Raw genomic sequence first — 21,362 nt, 5'->3', positions numbered from 1 at the left:
TAGGTTCGGTTGTTATGGTAGCCCCACATCAACCGATCTGCCAACATGAGTTCCAAATGGCATGAAGAACGAATATTAAATTGAAACTAACTTCTTAAAAGCACAGATTAAAATATTGATTCTGGATTATATTTGCATCTTCAGCAACTATTCTGAGTTGGGTACACATAATCCACTTTGAATACAGACTTCATATATCACAACTTTCCGATTCAAAATGTGCGGTAGCAGATTCTTCGGAAGCAAAGAAAAAAATTCAACATTTTCCTTGAAACACAACAAAAATATAACATGTTTTTCAATGTTTCGCTGTACCTTTTGTCACAGCTCAAAGATTACAAAACTAACTAGCGACGTTATAGTACGATGGATTTCAATCCAGTGCAACTACTCTATGCCTTGCTGAGAAAATTTAGCTAAGCAAATCAAGCTACTATAACAAAAATTGGTTCAACAGCACCAAAAAGGACTACACATCATCATGGTCCTACCATTCACAGAAAAAAATAAAAATCGGTTTCGATCACAAAATTAATTGATACAATTATTTTTTTTAAATTGAAACTGCTTTAATCCCAAAAATGATAATACCAATCCCCGTTTTTGCAAAAGGAAGTGAAAAAATTTTCATTAAAAAAAATTGTTATTCAATTCAAAACTTGATTAAAATTTTGAAAGTTTTCAATTAATTTATTATTTGGATCAATCAAAAAAATTATTGAAACTTTTAATTAGTTTTTTGATTGATCCAATTAAATAATGATTGAATTTTTTTGAAAATTCCAATTAATCAATAAAATAACTGATACAATTAATTTTTTAATTGAAACTGATTCAATCACGAATTTGATAATATTAATCAACGTTTTTGAAAAAGTAATTGAAAAAATTGTCAATTAAAAAAATTGCATATTCAATTAAAAAACTGATTTACATTTTTTATGTTTTCAATTAATTTTTAATTGGATCAATTAATAAATGATTGAAATTTTTGATTGATTTAATGATTGATTTTTTTTTTTGCAAATTCCAAATAATATCTATTTTTGGAACACAGATGTGTATCTGGAAAATGAACTAGGAGTGCGTTGTTTGGGCAAAGGTCCGTGTCCAACCGTATAACAATGTATCCTCGAGCGTGTTAGCCAAAATATTCGACTGTCATGTTATTGCTGTAGAATTGTCGAAATATGGAACGTATGGGTCATTTTCCTTCACTTTATATTGTAGGTGACCAAATAGCCTTTAATTTAAGCACCACACTTGAAAATTGTTTAAGATTCGATTAAAAAAATGATTGAATCAATAATTTTTTTAATTAAAAATTGCAAAATTTTCAATCAGGACTGTGAATGAAAAATTTTCAAATTCAATTATGAAGTTAATTGAACCAATTAATTTTTTAATTGAAAATAGCAAAAATTGTAAAAAATAATGTTCAATTATATATAATATTCATACTTGAAAATTGTTTAAGATTCGAATTAAAAAAATGATTGAAACAATTAGTTTTTTAATTGAAAATTACAACATTTTCAATCCGACTATGATTGAAAAAAATTTCAGATTCAATTAAAAAATTTATTAAATCAATTTCACTGAAAATAGTAAAAATTTCAATCACGACTGTAATTAAAAAAGAAATAATGTTCAATTAAAAAATGATTGAATCAATTAATTTTTTTAATTGAAAATGATTTTATTTTCAATCAAATTTTTAATTGAAAATGATTTTATTTTCAATTAAATTTTTAATTGAAGCATTTTTTGTGAAGCTTTTTTCCGTGTACAATACCAAACCGGTTTAAAACAAATTTTCGAAAATATATAACGGCAACCCTGCTTTCTAGAGAATTTTTTAAAGGAAAATCAGGCAATTGTTTTTCTAGGATTCTTGCTTTGTTGTGAAAAAATGAAAAATGAAATGTTTTAAGTACTTTTTTATATTTTATTTGATTTCATTTAAATGGGGGGTGTTTTATTTTGTTCTTTTCTTTTTTGTATTGTTTATACTTTTAAAAACTACAAATTATGACTTAGTTTTAAATTTATAATTTAATATTACACTCAAAGAAAAAAATGTCGTTAAAAAGGATGTCAATTTATTTTGTTTGTTTTAGTGTGGTTTTTTCTCATTCAATTTATTTGTTTTTTTAATATAGCATATATAACTTATAACACAATATCTTGAAGAAAAATTATAATAGTAATAATATAGTAAAAAAAAATTTACAAATCAGTCAAAAAAATAACTCAAAGAAATGAAAACATTCAAAATATTTTGAGATTTCTTGAGATTTCTTTGCCAATGTCGTTTAAAACACCACAGAAAAAGAGATGAGAAATACTTCATGGGTTTCGGTTGGTTTTTTTTTTTTGTTTTGTAAAATACAAATATGTATGTTGTTTTTGTTTGTTTTTTTTTTCATTGTTAATAATGTTAACTTAACATAATACAAAAAGTTTTTTGTTTTTAATAAATACACATTTTTAATTTTTTTTGTTTTCTTTTTTTTAATTTTAATATTTGATTTTGTTTGGTTTTGTTCGATTTGTTGGGTTGTGTGTTCATCTGTTTTTTTATGTTTATAAATGTATATTTTTTATTTTATAATATTCAAATGTTTTATTTGCTTGGGTTTTTTGGTATTAATTTTTTCATTTTTCTTTTAAATATTTTTTTGGGTCTTCTATAAACTCCATAAAATGGTCCGTAAGGATGTTTTTTTGTTTCGTCTGTGTTTTAATTTCCATTACTGCGCGTTGACCGTTGCTTGCTTGAGATTCAGATCCAGATTCTATTCCGGCTTGTTTATAGCTTCTATTCTGTGTTTACTTGGCTGCCTTACAATTTAAGAGAGTTTTCCTTTAATTATCTGTTTTTCTTTCATTCTCTACTATTTTGGTGCATTATATGGCATTGTTAAATTTATACGATTTCTTTTTAACTAAATATATTTATATATTTAATTTTGTTTTGTTGAGTGGAGGAGGGAAGGGGGTCGAATTATTTTTTATATTTATTTTTCCTTTTCATTAATATTGAGTTTTGTTTTTACGATTCACTAACATTTTCTGATAATATTTTTTTTTCTGCCTTCAAAAAAGTCGGTTTTTTCTTCTTCTTTACTAGCTTTTGTTGTTGGTTTGGTTTGGTTTTTTCCCAAAAAATTTCCTTAAATGTAATTGAATGTTTTTGTTTTGTTGTGTTGTTGTGGTAATTTTGTTGTTGTTGTTGTTGTGGTGGTGTTGGCGGTGATGTTTCGATCGGTGTTTAATTGATTTACTCCAAACGCGCTTTATAGGTGGTCTTCCAGATCTCGGCTAGTGTTACAGCGCTATGGAATCGATGGAAAATGCACAGTGGCAGTGTTACACGCTGTATGATGGCCCATGGCACAAAGCCATAAAAGTCCAATTGCACCTGTTATGATAAAAATAATGTATATTAATTAAATGTTTTTTAATTTTTCTCTTGTGATTTTCTTTTAAACAATGAAAAGGCAAGGGAGTACTCAGTGGGGAATTTAAATGATTTTAAGCAATATAATGAAGATATGTTTATGTGTGTGTGTGTTGACATGTTGTGATATAAAAGCAAACAAAGTTGTTTTTTTTACAAAATCATATTTAAAATGTATTATGATTTAGATGGGATTTTTGTTTATGAAACTTTTGTGTATATAAGGCATATTTCAAAAGGCTTTTTGCATAAAATTTTTAAAGATTAAAAAATAAGAAAAATAATATATAAGAGAACCCCTCATGCAAAATTTCGTGAGAATGGACTTAAAAATGACGATAAATTTGCAATTTTAGTCCAAATTGGACGATTATATATATGGGAGCTATCTCTAAATCAGAACCGATTTCTATGAAATTCTCCAATAATGTGGAGATTTATAAGAGATCCGCTCGTGCGAAATTTTGTGAGAATGGGTTCACAAATGACGATATAATTGTAATTTTAGTCCAAATCGGACGAACATATACATTGGCACAGATACGTCTACGAACCTTTTCGGAAATAGAAGTTACGTAAACTGGCTATAACGTAGTTAGGGTAAGATTTTACCCTAAAAATGTTAACTAATTATAATGTTGGGAACCGTAGTAAAAACTTTTAGCACAAAAGATATTTGACAGAAAAACTTTTCATTCAGAAAATTCGTTTTGTATAGTGTGTTTTTGTCAGTGGGGTAGGAAAATTTTTCTATGCCACTGTATATGGGACCTATATCCAAATATGAAATCTTGTGTCAAATTTGAAGACGATCGGACGAAAATTGCGGCCTATACTTTGTACACAAATAAACATGGACAGACGGAGAGACAGACAGACAGACGGACATAGCTAAATCGAAAGTGAGTCTGAGTCCATCGTTATACTTATCAATGGGTCTATCTTTCTTCCTTCTAGGTGTTACAAACAAATTCACTAAGTTATAATAACCTGTACCACAGTAGTGGTGTAGGGTATGCCAATTAAAAGTATGCCAAGTTCAGCCTGGCCAAATCTTTTTATATTTAGGCAAACAAAGGATAAATGAAAATAATTGTTATGCTATCGGAGATGTATCAAGTTATTGTCCCATTCGGATCATTATTGTATTGAATGTTGGAGTCATTGTGTAAAATGTCATTCAATTCGAATAAGAATTGCGCCCTTTAGGGGCTCAAGAAGTAAAATAGGAGATCGGTTTATATGGGAGCTGTATCAGGCTATACACCGATTCAAACCATATTTGACACGTAAGTTGAGAAGACGTTGTATAAAATTTTAGCCAAATCTGATATAGTAATGGCGCCTCCTAGAGCCTGAAGACGTCAAGATCCCAGATCGGTTTATATGGCAGCTACATCAGGGTATTAAACGATTCAGACCATATTTGACACAGTTTTTGGATGTCATAACAAAACACGTGATTCAAAATTTCAGCCAAATCGGGAAGAATTGCGCCCTCTAGTGGCTAAGAAATCAAGATCTAAGATCGGTTTATATGGCTGCTAAATCAGGATATGGTCCGATTGGAACCACGCTTAGCACAGTTGTTGAAAATCATAACGAAACACGTCATGCAAAAATCGAATAAAAATTGCGCCCTCTAGTGGCTGAAGAAGTCAAGACCCCAGATGGGTTTAAATGACAGCTATATCAGAATATGAACCGTTTTCAACCATACTCAGAAAAGTTGTTGGAAATCATAACAAAACATTTTATGCAAAATTTCAGCCAAATGGGATAATAGTTGCGCCTTCTAGTGACTCAAGTCAAAATCCAAGATCGGTTTATATGGCAGCTAGATAAAAACATGGACCTATATGAACCATTTAGGGAACAGGGTGTCCACTGGTTATTACATGCGCCAATAACCCGAGCATCATAGGCACTCAGTATTTATTTATTATGGCTCGATACCGCTGATTGTCCGTGACTGCCATTGCAGCTACTCTGTATGGAGCATTCCATTATCCCCAACCAGTGGAAGCGCCCGGTAGCTCACGTGGCAGCAATGGACACCACACAGATCGGACCTCAATGTTCCAGCCAGTTTTGTGGGTGAAGCCTCTGGAGCTAATTGGTATTTGGAACATTTTTATACCCACCACCGAAGGATGGGGTATATTCATTTTGTCATTCCGTTTGCAACGCATCGAAATATCCATTTCCGACCTTATAAAGTATATATATTCTTGATCAGCGTAAAAATCTAAGACGATCTAGACATGCCCGTCTTTAAAAATAGAGATATTGAGCTGAAACTTTGCACAGATTCTTTTTTTGTCTCTAAGCAGGTTAAATTCGATGATGGGCCATATCGGACTATATCTTGATATAGCCCCCATATAGACCGATCCGCCGATTTAAGGTCTTAGGCCCATAAAAGCCACATTTATTATCCGATTTTGCTGAAATTTGGGACAGTGAGTTGTGCTAGGCCTTCCGACATCGTTTCTTAATTTGGTCCAGATCGGTCCAGATTTGGATATAGCAGCCATATAGACCGATCCTCCGATTTAGAGTCTTACGCCCATAAAAGCCACATTTATTATCCGATATTGCTGATATTTGGGACAGTGAGTTGTGTTAGGCCCTTCGACATCCTTCGTTAATTTGGCCCAGATCGGTCCAGATTTGGATATAGCTGCCATATAGACCGATCCTCCGATTTAGGGGCCTAGGCCTATAAAAGCCACATTAATTATCCGATATATCTGAAATTTGGGAAAGTGAGTTGTGTTAGGCCCTTCGACATCCTTCGTCAATTTGGCTCAGATCGGTCCAGATTTGGATATAGCTGCCATATAGACCGATCGATCGACCGATAAATGCCACATTTATTATCCGATTTTGCTGAAATTGGGACCGTGCTTTGTGTTAGGCTCCTCAACACTTTTCTGCAACTTGGCCCAACTCGGTCTAGATTTGGATATAGCTGCCATGTAGACCGATATCTCAATTCAAAGCCTTGGCCCCATAAAAGGCGCATTTATAATCCGATTTCATTGAAATTTGACACAGTGACTTATGTCAGGCTTTTCGACATCCGTGTCGTACATGGTTTAGATTTTTTTTTTTTAGATATAGCTACTGTACTTATTAATATTTGGTCCAAATCGGAACATATTACGATATAACTGCTATGGGACATAAGGTATTAAATTTTCACCGGATTTTGATGAAAGGTGGTTTACATATATACCCGAGGTGGTGGGTATCCAAAGTTCGGCCCGGCCGAACTTAACGCCTTTTTACTTCTTTAAATATATGTTTTCTTGACACTCAAAAATTAATAAACTTCTTTCCTCTTGCTCTAATTGGTCGTAAAAAATTCGTCGAAACTTTTAAATGTCAGGGCGAATGGAATTTTCTTTGCCTTTTTTACAAATGTTGACATATCAAATTAAAAAAAAAAGAGGCTTTGTTGTGGAAATTCGCCGATGCGGCCACCTTATTAAATACGCCTTGATCAATCTATTGTGCATATAATATGTACATGGACAAACGGCAAGGCAAAATTGTACTACGTATTCCAAATTTGGAAAGTACTTAAAAATCAAATCTGGGGATCAGTTTATATTTAATGGTCCAATTGGGCATAAATCAGTAAGATGTATATGTTCGACAGACATAAATTTAATGGTATCAAGGTTCTCAGATGAATATTTAGAGATATTTTATATGAAATTTTTTGACCTAGTTAAGTTATAAACAAAATTTAAATTAATTTTTAATTTTTTTTCGTGTTTTTATAAATTTTTGCGTAAAAAATAGTCTTTTAATGTTTATTATTTCATTCCAAATGTTCCGCTTTCTTTGAAATATGCAGTATATCACAATTATGAAGCTCTCATCTACAAGAATAACCATTTATAAGTGAATGCTTCTCTCTTCTACTGGACACATAAAATCATTCACAAAAAAATATAGAATAAAAGATAAGAAAAAATTCAAGGAATTGTTTTTTAGCACACATACATAAATCTCCATTTTAGCTCAATATTGCTCACGTACATATCTACTTACGGGATTGGCGTATACTTTTTGAGCATCGAAAGTGTAAATGGCGAACATGGCCACATTGCAGATCAAAAGGAAGGTGACAATTTGACGACCGGGTTTGCTGCGATCATGTTCGGGCAAATGGACGCGACGGCGGGAAACATCGGCAATGAACAACAACTGAAGGATGACCTGCAGAACGGCAACGGCGCTGGTGGTGGTAACCAAGAGGCTGGGTTCGTGTTCCAAAACTTTGAGGCTGCCCGAGATCACAGAGAATACGGAATAGGTGAAGAGGCCGAAAGCGGAGATGCGCAAGAGAATGTCATTCAAGTTGGATTGTTCCTCGCAGCGGAATTTCAGATTCTTAACTCTGTAAACAGAAATACCAAAACAAGGTTAGAAGCAAATTTCTTAACTATGATTGGAGGAGGACTTGAATATTACCTTATAAAACCTATGATTATGGCCAATATGGCAAATACCATTAAAATACAATGACTGGCATCGGCCAAATAGATGGCCAGCAACGAGAACTGCTGATGACGCACCAAGACGAAGAAGAGTATCAAACATATCAAAGCACCCACCAACAACAATAGACCAAAGAATAAACCTTTCGAAGAGCCAACGCAGTCCACGCGACCAGAACGAGCCTGCTGGGCCATGGCCACAGCACGCCGCGAGAGCATAACCTCTAGGCGATGTTCCAAGTCGTCGTCGTTCATGCGTCCAGGATAACGTCCAATATGCTTCCACATCACATAGAGGACAACGGCGCCAATGAGGGAATATTCTATGATGAAGGGATACAGATAGGGAGCCGAATCGTACACAATGGTGCCCATAATGTCCACACGACCACAGGCAGTGGAGTTTAAGGTACCCACATTGGAGGATAGGGCGGCGGGATAGATGTTGTCCAGATTTTCATAATTTTCAAAGGTCACAATACTAGCGGCTTCGGGATGGGAGATGCCGGAAAAGGTTTGGAAACTATTTTCCATGAGATTGTTAATGAGGCCAAATGAATTCTCGGTGGCTTTGTCCGTCATGGAGGAGGAGACAGTGATGGGATTGTTGGTGGTGGTAGTTGTGATGGGTGATGGGGTGCTAGAGATGAGTGAAGAGAAAAATGAGGCTACACTAGAGGCCACATGAGAGCTATCAAATGATGAGGCAGCAGTTGCAGCCGCTTCAGACGCTCCTCCATTGGAGGCGGCCAAGTGATCGGCGGCGGCGGCCATTGCAGCAGCGGGTGAGGCAGTCGTCGTATACAAATGCTGGTAACTGTTAAAGGGTAATTCTGTGGTCGTTGTTGTCGCCAATGGTGAGGTGATCGGCAAAGCCGTGGTGGTGGTGGTGGTCGTCGTTGAGGTGGTAGTGGGGGAGGTACCCATGGTTGCCGCCGCCGTGGTACTAGTGATAAACTTCTTCAACTTGCGTGCCACAGTAGTGCTTTGCCATTGATAACTGGGGGTGGTAAATGCCGGTCTTGCGGTGGTGGTAGTAGTGGTGGTCACCACATCAGCAATTTCATTGGATCCCATGCCCAAAGTTTTCGAAATTCCATCCACTGTTTTGGCCAACATCTTGGATAGAGCACCGTTGGTGGTGTAGGCATTCTTGGGCAAAAGGTCTTCACCATCTAATACCTCGAACTCTTCATTGGGTCCATAGTGGGTGCGCAACACAGTGCCGGCGTGACGTAAGGCATGCTGACGTATAGATTGACCTATTGAAGACTCATTGGGATCGGATTCACGACGTTGATGATACAAAGTAATTTCAAGCAGGGATTCCTTGACCAGGGTGCGTATCCAGACACATATGTTAGTGGCCACCACATGCATGAGGCCAAAACGGGCAATGACCTTGAAACGGTGAATATTCAACTGCAAACAAAAGTTGAAGTTCAATTAAATTAAAGATAAAAATTCTTTTTAAAAAAATACAACTTTCTTAAGGATGCTTCTGTTATATGTATATCTCTCTCAAGATTTTGTTAATTTCATTAAAAAAAATGCTTAAATACTTTTTAAAAAAGCCATTAGGACGACTATCATTAAAATTAGTACGAATATACTATACCATACACACATATACATTCATAGCTGTCTTTTGTTGAACTTAATTTAAAAATTTGCTTACTTTACTAATGTTTCAACAATCGAAATGGAAAACAGAAAAATATTTGATGTACTCCAAAGTAAGGAAAAAAAATCAAAGTATGCCATGAAAAAAGCGTCCACATGATAACCGAAGAAGAAATCAAAAGTTGAAGAAGATGATTTCAGAGCAAAAAATCATACCTGGAATGGTGGCCTAGTCTGCGCGGTGAGAGATGTGGTAACAATGTGACACAAAGGAAGGGAAAAGGTTTTATACATATTACATTACATGAGTTTAAATTAGCATAGCAAAAATTATTTTTTTTTTTTTTTCAAATTTCCAATTTGTTCGAATATTCTTGTGGTAGTGTGTGGTGTTCTTGTCTGTTCTGATCCATTAAAAGTTGTTAACCAAACGCCTTTTGGCCAGTATAACACATTATGTCATTTATGACACATGAGTGTTAGATATGGAATGGATGTGGGTAGAGTGTATTTGGAGTTTGCCAATTAGACTGTGTATGTCGTTGTGTGAAAATTAACTTAATGATGAAACATGATTTATGCCATATGATTGGATGATTTGATGATGTGATGATTTGCTTTGGTGATGGTGATTTCCGAATTGTATTTTTTGTCACTTAATCTAAATAAGAATGTAAAGTAATGCATTCATTTCCTTTGCTTGGGCAAATTTTAATAAAATTTTTTAAAAATTGAGTTGTTTTAAGCCCCCTCGAGATTCGACTTAAATGTGGTTCAGATCGGACTTTATTTGGATATCGCTGTTATATAGACCGATCTGCCTTTTAAGGGCCTGAAGCCCAGATTTCGCTAAAATTTGATTTAGCGAGTTATTTTAAGCCTCCCGTCATCCGACCAAAATATGATTTAGATATAGCTGCCATATAGATCGATCTTCCAATTTAGGGTCTTAATCCCATAAAAAGCCTGATTTCGATGAAATTGTAATTTGTACATAAGTTTTCTGATCGAGACCATTCCCTGTTTATATATAACTATAGATATGGTAGTGGAGTTATAACAAAATAGGATGATTATTATTTCCATGGTGGTGGGTATCCAAAGTTCGGTACCGTCGAACTTAAAACGTTTTTACTCGTTCAGATTCTTGAGCTTCTGAATATTGGTTAACTTTTTAGTTATAATTAAAATTATCTATTTTGTATTGCTTTTAAATATGATGTGAAGATGTCCTGCCTATTACGTTTCTCCATAATTGTATACATCAAGTATTGTTTCTCAATTAGTGCCTATTGTCAAATGATTGATTGTTTTTCCAAGGCAACGCTCAAGTAGCGCATATCTTCTGCAAACTCATTACCAAGATAAGATTTGAGGAGGTTAAGTATTTTAAGGAATTCACACACAAAAAAAAACTCGAAAATTTTTTCAATTAAAAACTTAATTGAAATTAAAATGTTTTCAATTAAAAAATTAATTGTAGCAATAATTTTTTTAATTGAATCCAGATTATTTTTTTCATTAATTTTTTTAATTAATTGAAATTTATGAAATTATCAATTAATAAATTAATTGATTCAATTATTTTAAAGCCCTCCACCGAAGGATAGGGGTATATTCATTTTGTCGTCCCACTTGCAACACATCGAAATATCCATTTCCGACCCCATAAAGTATATATATTCTTGATCGTTGTAAAAATTAAAGACGATCTAGCTTTTTTCATCCGTCTGTCAGTTGAAATAACGCTACAGTCTTTAAAAATAGAGATATTAACATTGCGAAGATTCTTTTTATACCCACCATCGAAGGACGGGGGTATATTCATTTTGTCATTCCGTTTGCAACATATTGAAATATCCATTTCCGACCCTATAAAGTATATATATTCTTGATCAGCGTAAAAATCTAAGACGATCTAGACATGTCCGTCCGTCTGTCTGTTGGAAATCACGCTACAGTCTTCAAAAATAGAGATATTGAGCTGAAACTTTGCAAAGATGATTTTTTTTTGTCAATAAGCAGGTTATGTTCGAAGATGGGCTATATCGGACTAAATCTTGATTTAGCCCCCATATAGACCGATCCGCCGATTTAGAGTCTTAGGCCCATAAAAGCCACATTTCTTATCCGCTTTTGCTGAAATTTGAGATAGTGAGTTATGTTAGGCCCTTCAATATCCTTGCTTAATTTGGCATAGATCGGTCCAGATTTGGATATAGCTGCCATATAGACCGATCCTCCGATTTAGGGTCTTAGGCCAATAAAAGCAGCATTTATTATCCGATTTTGATTAAATTTGGGACAGTGAGTTGTGTTATGCTCTTCGACATCCTTCGTCAATTTGACTCAGATCGGTACAGATTCTACTTTCAAATACCATTTATTTAAACCCCATATTGACATTTGTTTAATGAGAGTTTATGGAATGAGGCGTCCCCCAAATATTTGGCCACAAAATTGGTTATTGAATTCGATTTTTAATCTCAAATACCTTTCATTTGAGTTATTTATTGCCATGGTTGGTAAATTTTTACTCTTTGGGAGGTGTTATGGGGTAGGGGCTGTACCCTAAATACATGGTCCCACAATTGGATACCAGATTTGTATTCTACTGTCAAATATCTTCATTTGAGCCCCATATTTCGATGGTCCCGAAAGTGGGTATCAATTTCGTGCTCTACACTCCAATACCTTTCATTTGAGCCCCACATTGGCATGGGCTGTAAATATGCCTGATTGAGGGCCTATCAGCAGAAAATATATCAGCATTGTGCTCTACTTTCAAATATCATTTATTTGAACCCCAAATTACCATTGGCTTCAAAATTGGATATCAAATTCGTTTTCTATGACAGTTGCTCCCGAATGTTGATATCAGATTCTTGGTCTACTCCCAAATACCTTTTATTCGAGCCCCATATTTCCGTAGTCAAAAAACATGACCTGTTTGGGATGGGGCGACTACTCAGTGCATTGGCCCCGAAAATATATATCACATTCGTGTTCTACTCTAAAATACGAGAGAGGAGAGCCCCATAAACACTTGTTTCCACATTTAGCTATCAGATTCGTATTCTGCACTCAAATACCTTTTACTTGAGCCCCATATTGCCATGGTCAGTAAAAAGGTCCTATTTGGGGGTATTTTGGGGAAAGGGAGAACCCCCAGAAACCTCGTCCCACATTTTAATATCAGATTCGAATTCTACGCGCAAATACCTTTCATTTGGGTGTTCTTAGGGTTGGGGTGGTCTCCCAAACACTTGGTCCGACAACTGGATATCAGATAAGTTTTCTAATCTTCCCATATTGTCGTGATTGGTCTTTATATATATTTAGTAGGTTTTGAGGGTGGGCGGCCCGCTAGGTAACCCATTCGAAATTTTGATACCAAATTTTTGTTTTTAGGTTACTATAAGACGGGTCACAAAATTTCACTTAAATCGCACCACCCATCTAAGAGATCTGGCGTTTTTGAAAATTAAGGAAAGGTGAAGGGTCGCCCCCCCCCCCCCCCCCCCCAGATGTCAAAATATGTAGTACCCTATTTCACCACGGGATCATTATGCACCATCTGTGAAAATTTCAAGAAAATCAGACAAACAAACAAACACAAATTTATTTTTATACCCTCCACCATAAGATGGGGGGTATACTAATTTCGTCATTCTGTTTGTAACTACTCGAAATATTCATCTGAGACTCCATAAAGTATATATATACTTGATCGTCGTGAAATTTTATGTCGATCTAGCCATGTCCGTCCGTCTGTCCGTCCGTCCGTCCGTCCGTCCGTCCGTCCGTCCGTCCGTCCGTCCGTCTGTCTGTCGAAAGCACGCTAACTTCCGAAGGAGTAAAGCTAGCCGCTTGAAATTTTGCACAAATACTTCTTATTAGTGTAGGTCGGTTGGTATTGTAAATGGGCCATATCGGTCCATGTTTTGATATAGCTGCCATATAAACCGATCTTGGGTCTTGACTTCTTGAGCCTCTAGAGTGCGCAATTCTTATCCGATTGGAATGAAATTTTGCACGACGTGTTTTGTTATGATATCCAACAACTGTGCCAAGTATAGTTTAAATCGGTCCATAACCTGATATAGCTGCCATATAAACCGATCTTGGGTCTTGACTTCTTGAGCCAATAGCGTGCGCAATTCTTATCCTATCAGAATGAAATTTTGCACGACGTGTTTTGTTATGATATCCAACAACTGTGCCAAGTATGGTTCAAATCGGTCCATAACCTGATATAGCTGCCATATAAACCGATCTTGGGTCTTGACTTCTTGAGCCTCTTGAGGGCGCAATTCTTATCCGAATGGAATGGAATTTCGCACGACGTGTTTTGTTATGATACCCAACAACTGTGCCAAGTATGGTTTAAATCGGTCCATAACCTGATATAGCTGCCATATAAACCGATCTTGGGTCTTGACTTCTTGAGACTCTAGAGGGCACAATTCTTATCCGATTTGAATGAATTTTTGCACGAAGTATTTCGTTATAATATCCAACAACTGTGCCAAGTATGGTTGAAATCGGTCCATAACCTGATATAGCTGTCATATAAACAGATCTGGGGATTTGACTTCTTGAGCTTTTAGAGGGCGCAATTCCTATCCGATTTGGCTGAAATTTTACATGACGTATTTTATTTTTACTTTCAACTACTGTGTCAAATAAGGTTCAAATCGGTTCATAACCTGATATAGCTGCTATATAAACCGATCTGGGATCTTGACTTCTTGACCCCTAGAGGTCGCCATTATTATCCGATATGCCTGAACTTTTGTACGACGGATCCTCTCATGACCATCAACAAACGTGTTTATTATGGTCTGAATCGGTCTATAGCCCGATACAGATCCCATATAAATCGTTCTCTCTATTTTACTTCGTGAGCCCCAATGGGCGCAATTCTTATACGAATTGGCTGAAATTTTACACAGGTCTCCAACATATAATTTAATTGTGGTCCGAAACGGACCGTATCTTAATATCGTTTTAATAACAGAGCAACTCTTTTCTTATATCCTTTTTTGCCTAAGAAGAGATGCCGGGAAAAGAACTTGACAAACGCGATCCATGGTGGAGGGTATATAAGATTCGGCCCGGCCGAACTTAGCACGCTTTTACTTGTTATATATAAGAAGATGTTATAATAAAAGTAAAATATATTTTATTTCAATTTGCCCAAATGAGGATTGTTATTTTAATTTTCAAATGAATGCATGACTTTAAGTTATTCTATAAATGTTCCTAAACCTAAATGGCTTTAAACGTAGTACATCTCAGTTTGAAAGTTTATAGTAATATAGCCTTTTAATTTGCTATAAACAATGCAGTGTATAAATCTAATTGTTTTGTATATTCTTAGAAATGACTAGACTAAGACTAGCTTGAAATTATCTTTGCTATATCTTACGTAAATAAATAAATATATTAATATAGAAAAAACACAAAAATGTTTCTCTCATGCTAAAACTTACTCTGGCATTCATAAAGATGAAGTACATTTGCATGAAGGTAAAAATCATTTGCAACAATGGATTTACACCAATCAAGATATGATGGCAGGGAGAATCGAAGGGGATTTCAAAGAACGAACCAAACTCCAAACCAATGTAGATCATGGCGCCCAGACCAAAAGCTAAGAAAAAAATTATTGAAGTAATTAAACAAATAATTATTATTTGTAACAGATAAAACCATAAAAGTATATATATTTTTAGTTTTCATTGCAGTAGTCTTACCAATAGCTCCAACTCGCAAAAAGAAGCTGCCATGGGTCAAATCACTGTGGGTTGTCTTACGTTTTCGTGTATTTTTAGGTGTTACAGCTACTTCAGCATCAACTTGAGTGTCCTGATCATCATCATGAGAAGTTTAAAAATTTTGGGAAAATTGGGATAAATAAGAGAATAAAACTATTCATTAATATGGTTTATTGCAGCCTAGAGTATTAGGACAAGTGTTTTTGGGGATACACAATTAGGGTTTTAGTGATATGTCATGATTAGTTTATTTGTTTGATTGTTGATGAGTGATTCAATGTAAGATGTTGTACGGATATGTTTAGCATGCAGTGTTATACCATCACCTGTTATTGTTTGGAACCAAGAAACACAATCCATTGGTTTTATTCTTTTGGACACTAAACATATATTGCCTAACAAGAAGAAATTATGTTTTCCAAGACAAAAAAGCAAACGGAAAATTAAGAGGATATTTGTTCCCATTTTCTCTAATTAAACATCTACCTACTCATGCTGATTTAAAATTTCTTAGGTGATAATAACATGGTAAGTTAAGGTTTTAACCAGACATTTTATATTAACTAAATCGCAATACTTCCATACTTCAGTTTAGTTGATTGGAGTTGAGGATACTAGTTTTTTTATGTAATTGTTATTTTTAATTTAATTTCAGTTTATATGATATCTTTCAATATTTAAAGATAATTTTATATAATATCTTGTTGATTGTTCGTTATGTTGAGGAAATACAGCCATTTGTAGCTTTAAAAGTTGCTATTTAGCTGGGCATTTCGAAATATTTTCCCACGGACTTTAATGTTTTCAAAATAGGTTCATAACCGGCACATCTTTATATCTATTCACTAAGACTGTGTCACTCAATTCAACAGTTTGCGTAAGCTTCATGCCTACAACTCAGTTCGAGTGTCATAGCCTCAGTGAAGTTGGCCATTAAACTCGTAAGCTATTTATTCTTAACATTTCTCCAAACACGGTTTATGATTGCAAAATTTAATCAAGATTGACTAGTAAGCTTTTGAATTTAGGATTGTCAAGCAATAATGGTTTTATGACACACAAGCTATCCTAGGGAAGGTCATTATTGTTTGGGGGTAATTAATTGCTTGATCGATCAGCTTACCGACGCACGTAAGAATTTCGGTATCAAGAGATAGTGAAGTATTAACAGTATAAGAAAAACTACCATTGAGACAGTCCAATGGAAAACCAGTATAAAATGGAAGATTAGGGCAATCAATATAACAATGTAAACAAAAACGGCAACCCCTTTGCAACAAGTGCTCAGCTGTAGAGAAAAAAAAAATATTAAATTTATTCCGTAGGTTTTTTCTATAAATTATTTGCAAGTTATAATAGTCATATCGAAGGAAAAATATTAAACAGTTTTTAGACAATTTACAGAAAATAAAAAAAGGGTTTTAGGTAATGGTTTAGATAGACAAAGAGTAATAGATTCTTCACATTTAGTCTTATCCTTTTTTGGAATCCACATCAATGAACTTATGTATTCATTGAATATCATTCAACCTTTGCTAGTTGTTTTACAGCCTGGTGGCAGTCCTCTGGTCTTCAGTGCCAAATCGTCTACTCTTTTATTTCCCCTTACTATGACCCGTCACCCAAACGATGCGGATTGTGCCGTTTTCAGAGAAGGGGTTAATCTTCCTCTTACACTACAAGACTGCTCTTGACCTTACCGTCCTGGTTGTTATTTCCCTGATGGCAGGTTTACTGTCCGTAATAATGTTCATACTCGATGACCTCGCGAACACCACACGACCTCACACAATCCGTGATCGCTCAGATCTCTGCTTCCAGGATCGTATTATGGTCAGGTTGTCGAAAACAGATTTCAGTTCCTGGGTTCTCAATGTAGTCCCCCAGGCTCAGGACAAACAGGCTAGAGGATAAGCTTTGATCCATATGAATAGCATGATCTCCCAGATGGGAACACCAGAGTTCCATCAATCCAAGAATGTTCCTCTGGCAACAGTGTGTCATCTCAGGTATCCGACCGGAAATCTCTTCTAATGCACCCGGGTTCCATATCATCGCCTCGATTATACAGCGACGATATGACCAGCTCAACATATAATGGAGGCCACCGTAGCACAGAAGTTAGTATGTTAGCCTATGATGCTAAACGCCAGGGTTCTAATCCTGGCGAGAACATCTGAAAATTTTGTAAACCGCGACATTTGTGAGGTACTGTAACATTTGGTATGGCAGCCAAATAAAAACTTCTCCACAAAGATGTGTCGCTCTACGGCTCGCCGTTCGGAATCGGCTAAAAAAAGAAGGAACCTTTTCATTGAGCTTAAACTTGAATCAGACAGAACTCATTTAGATGAGAGAAGTTAGACTCTGTTTATAACATCGTCTGCGTAGCAGATGGGTTCTAATCCCTCCCCAGTCAGCACCCGTAATAAGTCATTTATGTTGGTTACCCATAGGAGTGGCTATAAAATGCCCTTGTGGCGTGGGTTGTGCCCCTTTCTTCCTTATATTTATGCCATGGGACACACAATTTATCCAACTGTTCCTTAGCATATGGTTAGTAATGTAACGACCGGGTCCACCCGGTACTGGTCTAAGTATTGGATCAGTGTGTCGGTCCGCACATTGTTGAAAGCCCCCTCGATGTCAACGCATACCGCCAGTGTGTACGTTTTGGCATCGAAGGATTCTTCTATTTTTGCACAACCTCGTGCAGGGCAGTCTCCACCAACCTTCCCTTGACATAGGCATGCTGTTTGGGTTTGAGCAGATGTTCTCCTCTATATCATGGTATCCACAATACTTTCCACGGTTTTGAGTAGAAAGGACGTAAGGCTTATAGGCCTGTAGGCCTTTGGTGTCAAATAACTTGCCTTGCCGGGCTTGGGTATAAATTCCACCCTTGCCTCCAGTCAGGCTTTTGGAGTATATGCAAGTCCTAGAAAATATTGGCCAGGTGGGGCGCTAGATAGTCTGCCTTCTTCTGTAGTAATGCCGGTAATGCCATCAGGTCCGGGTTACTTTAAATGGTTTAAAGCTCCTCAAGGATTCCTTCACCACAAATTCCGTAATTATAAACCTTAGATCAACATCATTATTCCAAGATTCCGGTGTCTCCGTGAGTCCCGTCGTATCCTGGGGAAAATGCAATTCATCAAAAGCCTTAACATGTCCTCAATTGTCTCTGTTCTCAGTTTGAATATGGATTATTGAGATAAACTTTTTTATCTTGGCGGCGTCATTAACGCTATCGACCTGTTTGCAGAAAAGTTTCCAGGAGGCACGTTTTGCAGTTCTGGTAATTTTATTGTATTCCTAGAGCCATGTGTAAAAGGTTGGGATGCCTTCCGCCTTTTGTATTCCTTGAGCCGTGTGTAAAAGGTTGGGATGCCTTCCACCTTTTTACGTGCTCTGTTAAAAAGTCTGCGGACCTCATTCCCAATATTGCGAATCTCCCCGTTCATCCGGGGTTTTTCTCAGGTTGATTTCCTTCCCTCACCAATGCAGTCGTAATCCTGTTGACATTTTCGTCAATGTCTTCAATGCTTGGACAATCTAAATTATTTTGCCCAAGTCTTCTTCTGAGTAGCCTTCCGAATGTTGTCCATTTGGTTTTCAACTTATGTCGGATTCTGCTCTGGCCTTGCTTTTCTAAACCTAATGTAGCTATGGTCAGAGAAAGAATGTTCCATGGAGACCCTCCAATCCTGAACCTGCACTGCATTGACTTTCCTGTCAATGCACTGCCTGATGTCATAGCATTAGGTTCTTCGCCTACTCTAGTCATCCGACTCTTTATGAAGTCGGTAATGGTTCTATCGTTGAGTACCTGTTCGTTGTGCTGTATTGGATTTCAATTCCCCGTACTGTCTGATGTTTCAATACAAGGATCTTTGCCTATGCTAGTCTTCCAAATCTTAAGTAAATGGGCTTCTTGGGAGTAGGGCCGTAGGGCCGCTTCCTTCGTTCATGTTCCGACTTTGTCTACCTACGTAGGACAATGTCTGGAGTCTTTATTGCGGCATGGCTGCTTGGGAAGCTCTTTCTCTTCTTCAGTATTTTAGCCGAGTTATGCTCTTCGGGAAATCTGATTCTCTTACTCATCTCTCGATTCGGATGCGATGACTGTTTCGTTGACACAGACGCTGTCTGAATCCGAGTCGGAAACACCACCTTTACTTAAAAGCTGGGGACGAACTGTGCATCTCTCTGGTTTATCCGTCGCTTCCTTATTAATTAGTCCGACGACTAGTTGTGCGCTTGAAACATTACTATTGACTACAGCTGCCAAAGTACTCACACCTATAGTAAGGGAGAGCACCATGCTACGGCCTGACGCTACCACCGCAGCGTTTGGATCTTTGGAGTCCATTTCTAGCTCACTCTAAAAAGGCTTTAATACGGATATTTTTTCTATGAGGAGCGAAATAAAAACACTTCCGTTCCACTCACTGGCTACCACATTTATGATCTCAATGATAAGGAGACTCCTTTTTATATATGAGAAGATTTTACATGTCTTCAATGCATGGCATAATACCTTATAAATATCATCAGCATTAGGAGGTGGAAAACCACCACTGAAGATTTTTTCTAATGTTCTCCACAGGATTTGAGCGTAGTCGCCCTGTGTGTAAGACGGATATGCTAACCTCTGCTCTACGGTGATCTTCAAATATATATCTTTTATATATATTCCATTACAATTAGATGAAAATGCACCATTTATGGACCCAAAGAAGGCAACTATTTCCAAATATGGTCTAATCTGTACCGTACTCGGCACAAAGGGTAAGAGGGGCTATAGTCTAACTTAACTCACCATGTCAAATTTAAGCGAAATCTGGTAAAAATGCGACTTTTACAGGTCCAAGACATTACATCGGGAGAATGGTTTATATGGTAGCTATATCCAAATTAGGTCCGATTTGTATCCTATTGGTTGTGGATTTCGAAAAGAGCAATATAACTCAATATTCCCAATTTCAGTGAAATCGGGTACTAAATGAGTCATACAATCCGATCAGGACCATATTTGGCAATGATGTCGTGATTTAATAAAACGCATTGTTCTAAATTTCAGCGAAAATTATGGGCTTTGGATCTTAAGGCAGATGGGTCTATATGTCAGCTATATAATGAAATATTTTTCGATCTGGACCATACTCGTGTCGGATATCGAGAGGCCTTGTTGAAATCATGATTCGAAATTTCAGCGAAATCGCTTAATAAATAAGGCTTTTGTAAGATTAAGACCTTGAATTGGCAGATCGGTCAATATGGCAGCTATATCTAAACCCACTATTTCAAAATTCAGACAAATTATGTTAAAAATATGCCAATATGGCAGCTCTATCTAAATATAGAACGATATGAAGGGGTATAATATAACTCACTGTCCAAATTTCAGCGGAAACGCGTATTAATACCCATATTAAAGGCTTCATCGGTATATCGGTCAGCAATATCCAAATATGGTCCGATCAGGACTCTATTCGGATCGGATGCTGGGAGGTTATTTGCAACTCACTGTTCTAAATTTCAGCGAAAGCGGGTTATAATTGCGCTTGTTATATCCCTTCCCTTTACCGGGAGATCGGTCTAAAGACAGCTTTACTTAAATATAGCCCGATCAGGACAATATTGGCAAGGATTTCAAGGAGCTTAGAAGAACTCAATGGTTGTAATTTCAGCCTAAACTACGAATATGCGCAAAATTTCAGCTCAATATCCGAATTTTTAAAGCCTCTAAATTGATTACAGATCACAGACGGACAGACAAATACATGGATATCGTTAAATCGTCCTGATTTTATGACGATCCAGAATACATATACTTTCTAGGGTTGGAAATGTTTTGCAAACGCATTGACTTAATAAATATACCTCCTATTATATGATGCTGGGCATAAAAATATGCCGGTATAGATGCGCTTAAGAAATTCATTGTACGTGAATTTGCCGAAATACCGGTTTATTGCA

At 36.3% G+C, this 21,362-nt stretch overlaps 1 protein-coding gene across 18 annotated transcripts in view; it reads right to left on the bottom strand.

Annotated features, from left to right (window-relative positions):
* Positions 1 to 3,030: 3,030 nt before the first annotated feature.
* The window catches only part of LOC106083856 (proton channel OtopLc), a 195,136-nt gene continuing 176,804 nt past the window's right edge, over positions 3,031 to 21,362 (bottom strand). For 9 of the 18 annotated variants that reach the window (XM_013247119.2, XM_013247124.2, XM_013247118.2 and 6 more), the window contains 6 exons: positions 16,504 to 16,668; positions 15,360 to 15,471; positions 15,096 to 15,256; positions 7,952 to 9,399; positions 7,517 to 7,877; positions 3,031 to 3,424 (listed from right to left, as the gene is read on the bottom strand). In XM_013247119.2, coding sequence (XP_013102573.2) covers positions 3,284 to 3,424; positions 7,517 to 7,877; positions 7,952 to 9,399; positions 15,096 to 15,256; positions 15,360 to 15,471; positions 16,504 to 16,668 — 2,388 coding nt within the window. In that variant the 3' untranslated portion in view covers positions 3,031 to 3,283. The remainder of the gene's footprint in view (positions 3,425 to 7,516; positions 7,878 to 7,951; positions 9,400 to 15,095; positions 15,257 to 15,359; positions 15,472 to 16,503; positions 16,669 to 21,362) is intronic. The other 9 variants (XM_013247126.2, XM_013247128.2, XM_013247129.2 and 6 more) reach the window with 3 other exon arrangements.

This window comes from Stomoxys calcitrans, chromosome 4 (assembly GCF_963082655.1).
Source record: "Stomoxys calcitrans chromosome 4, idStoCalc2.1, whole genome shotgun sequence".
In the NCBI taxonomy this organism is placed as follows: Eukaryota; Metazoa; Arthropoda; class Insecta; order Diptera; family Muscidae; genus Stomoxys; species Stomoxys calcitrans.
The sequence above is the reverse complement of the archived record's forward strand: the minus strand, read 5'-3'. Positions and strand labels throughout refer to the sequence as shown.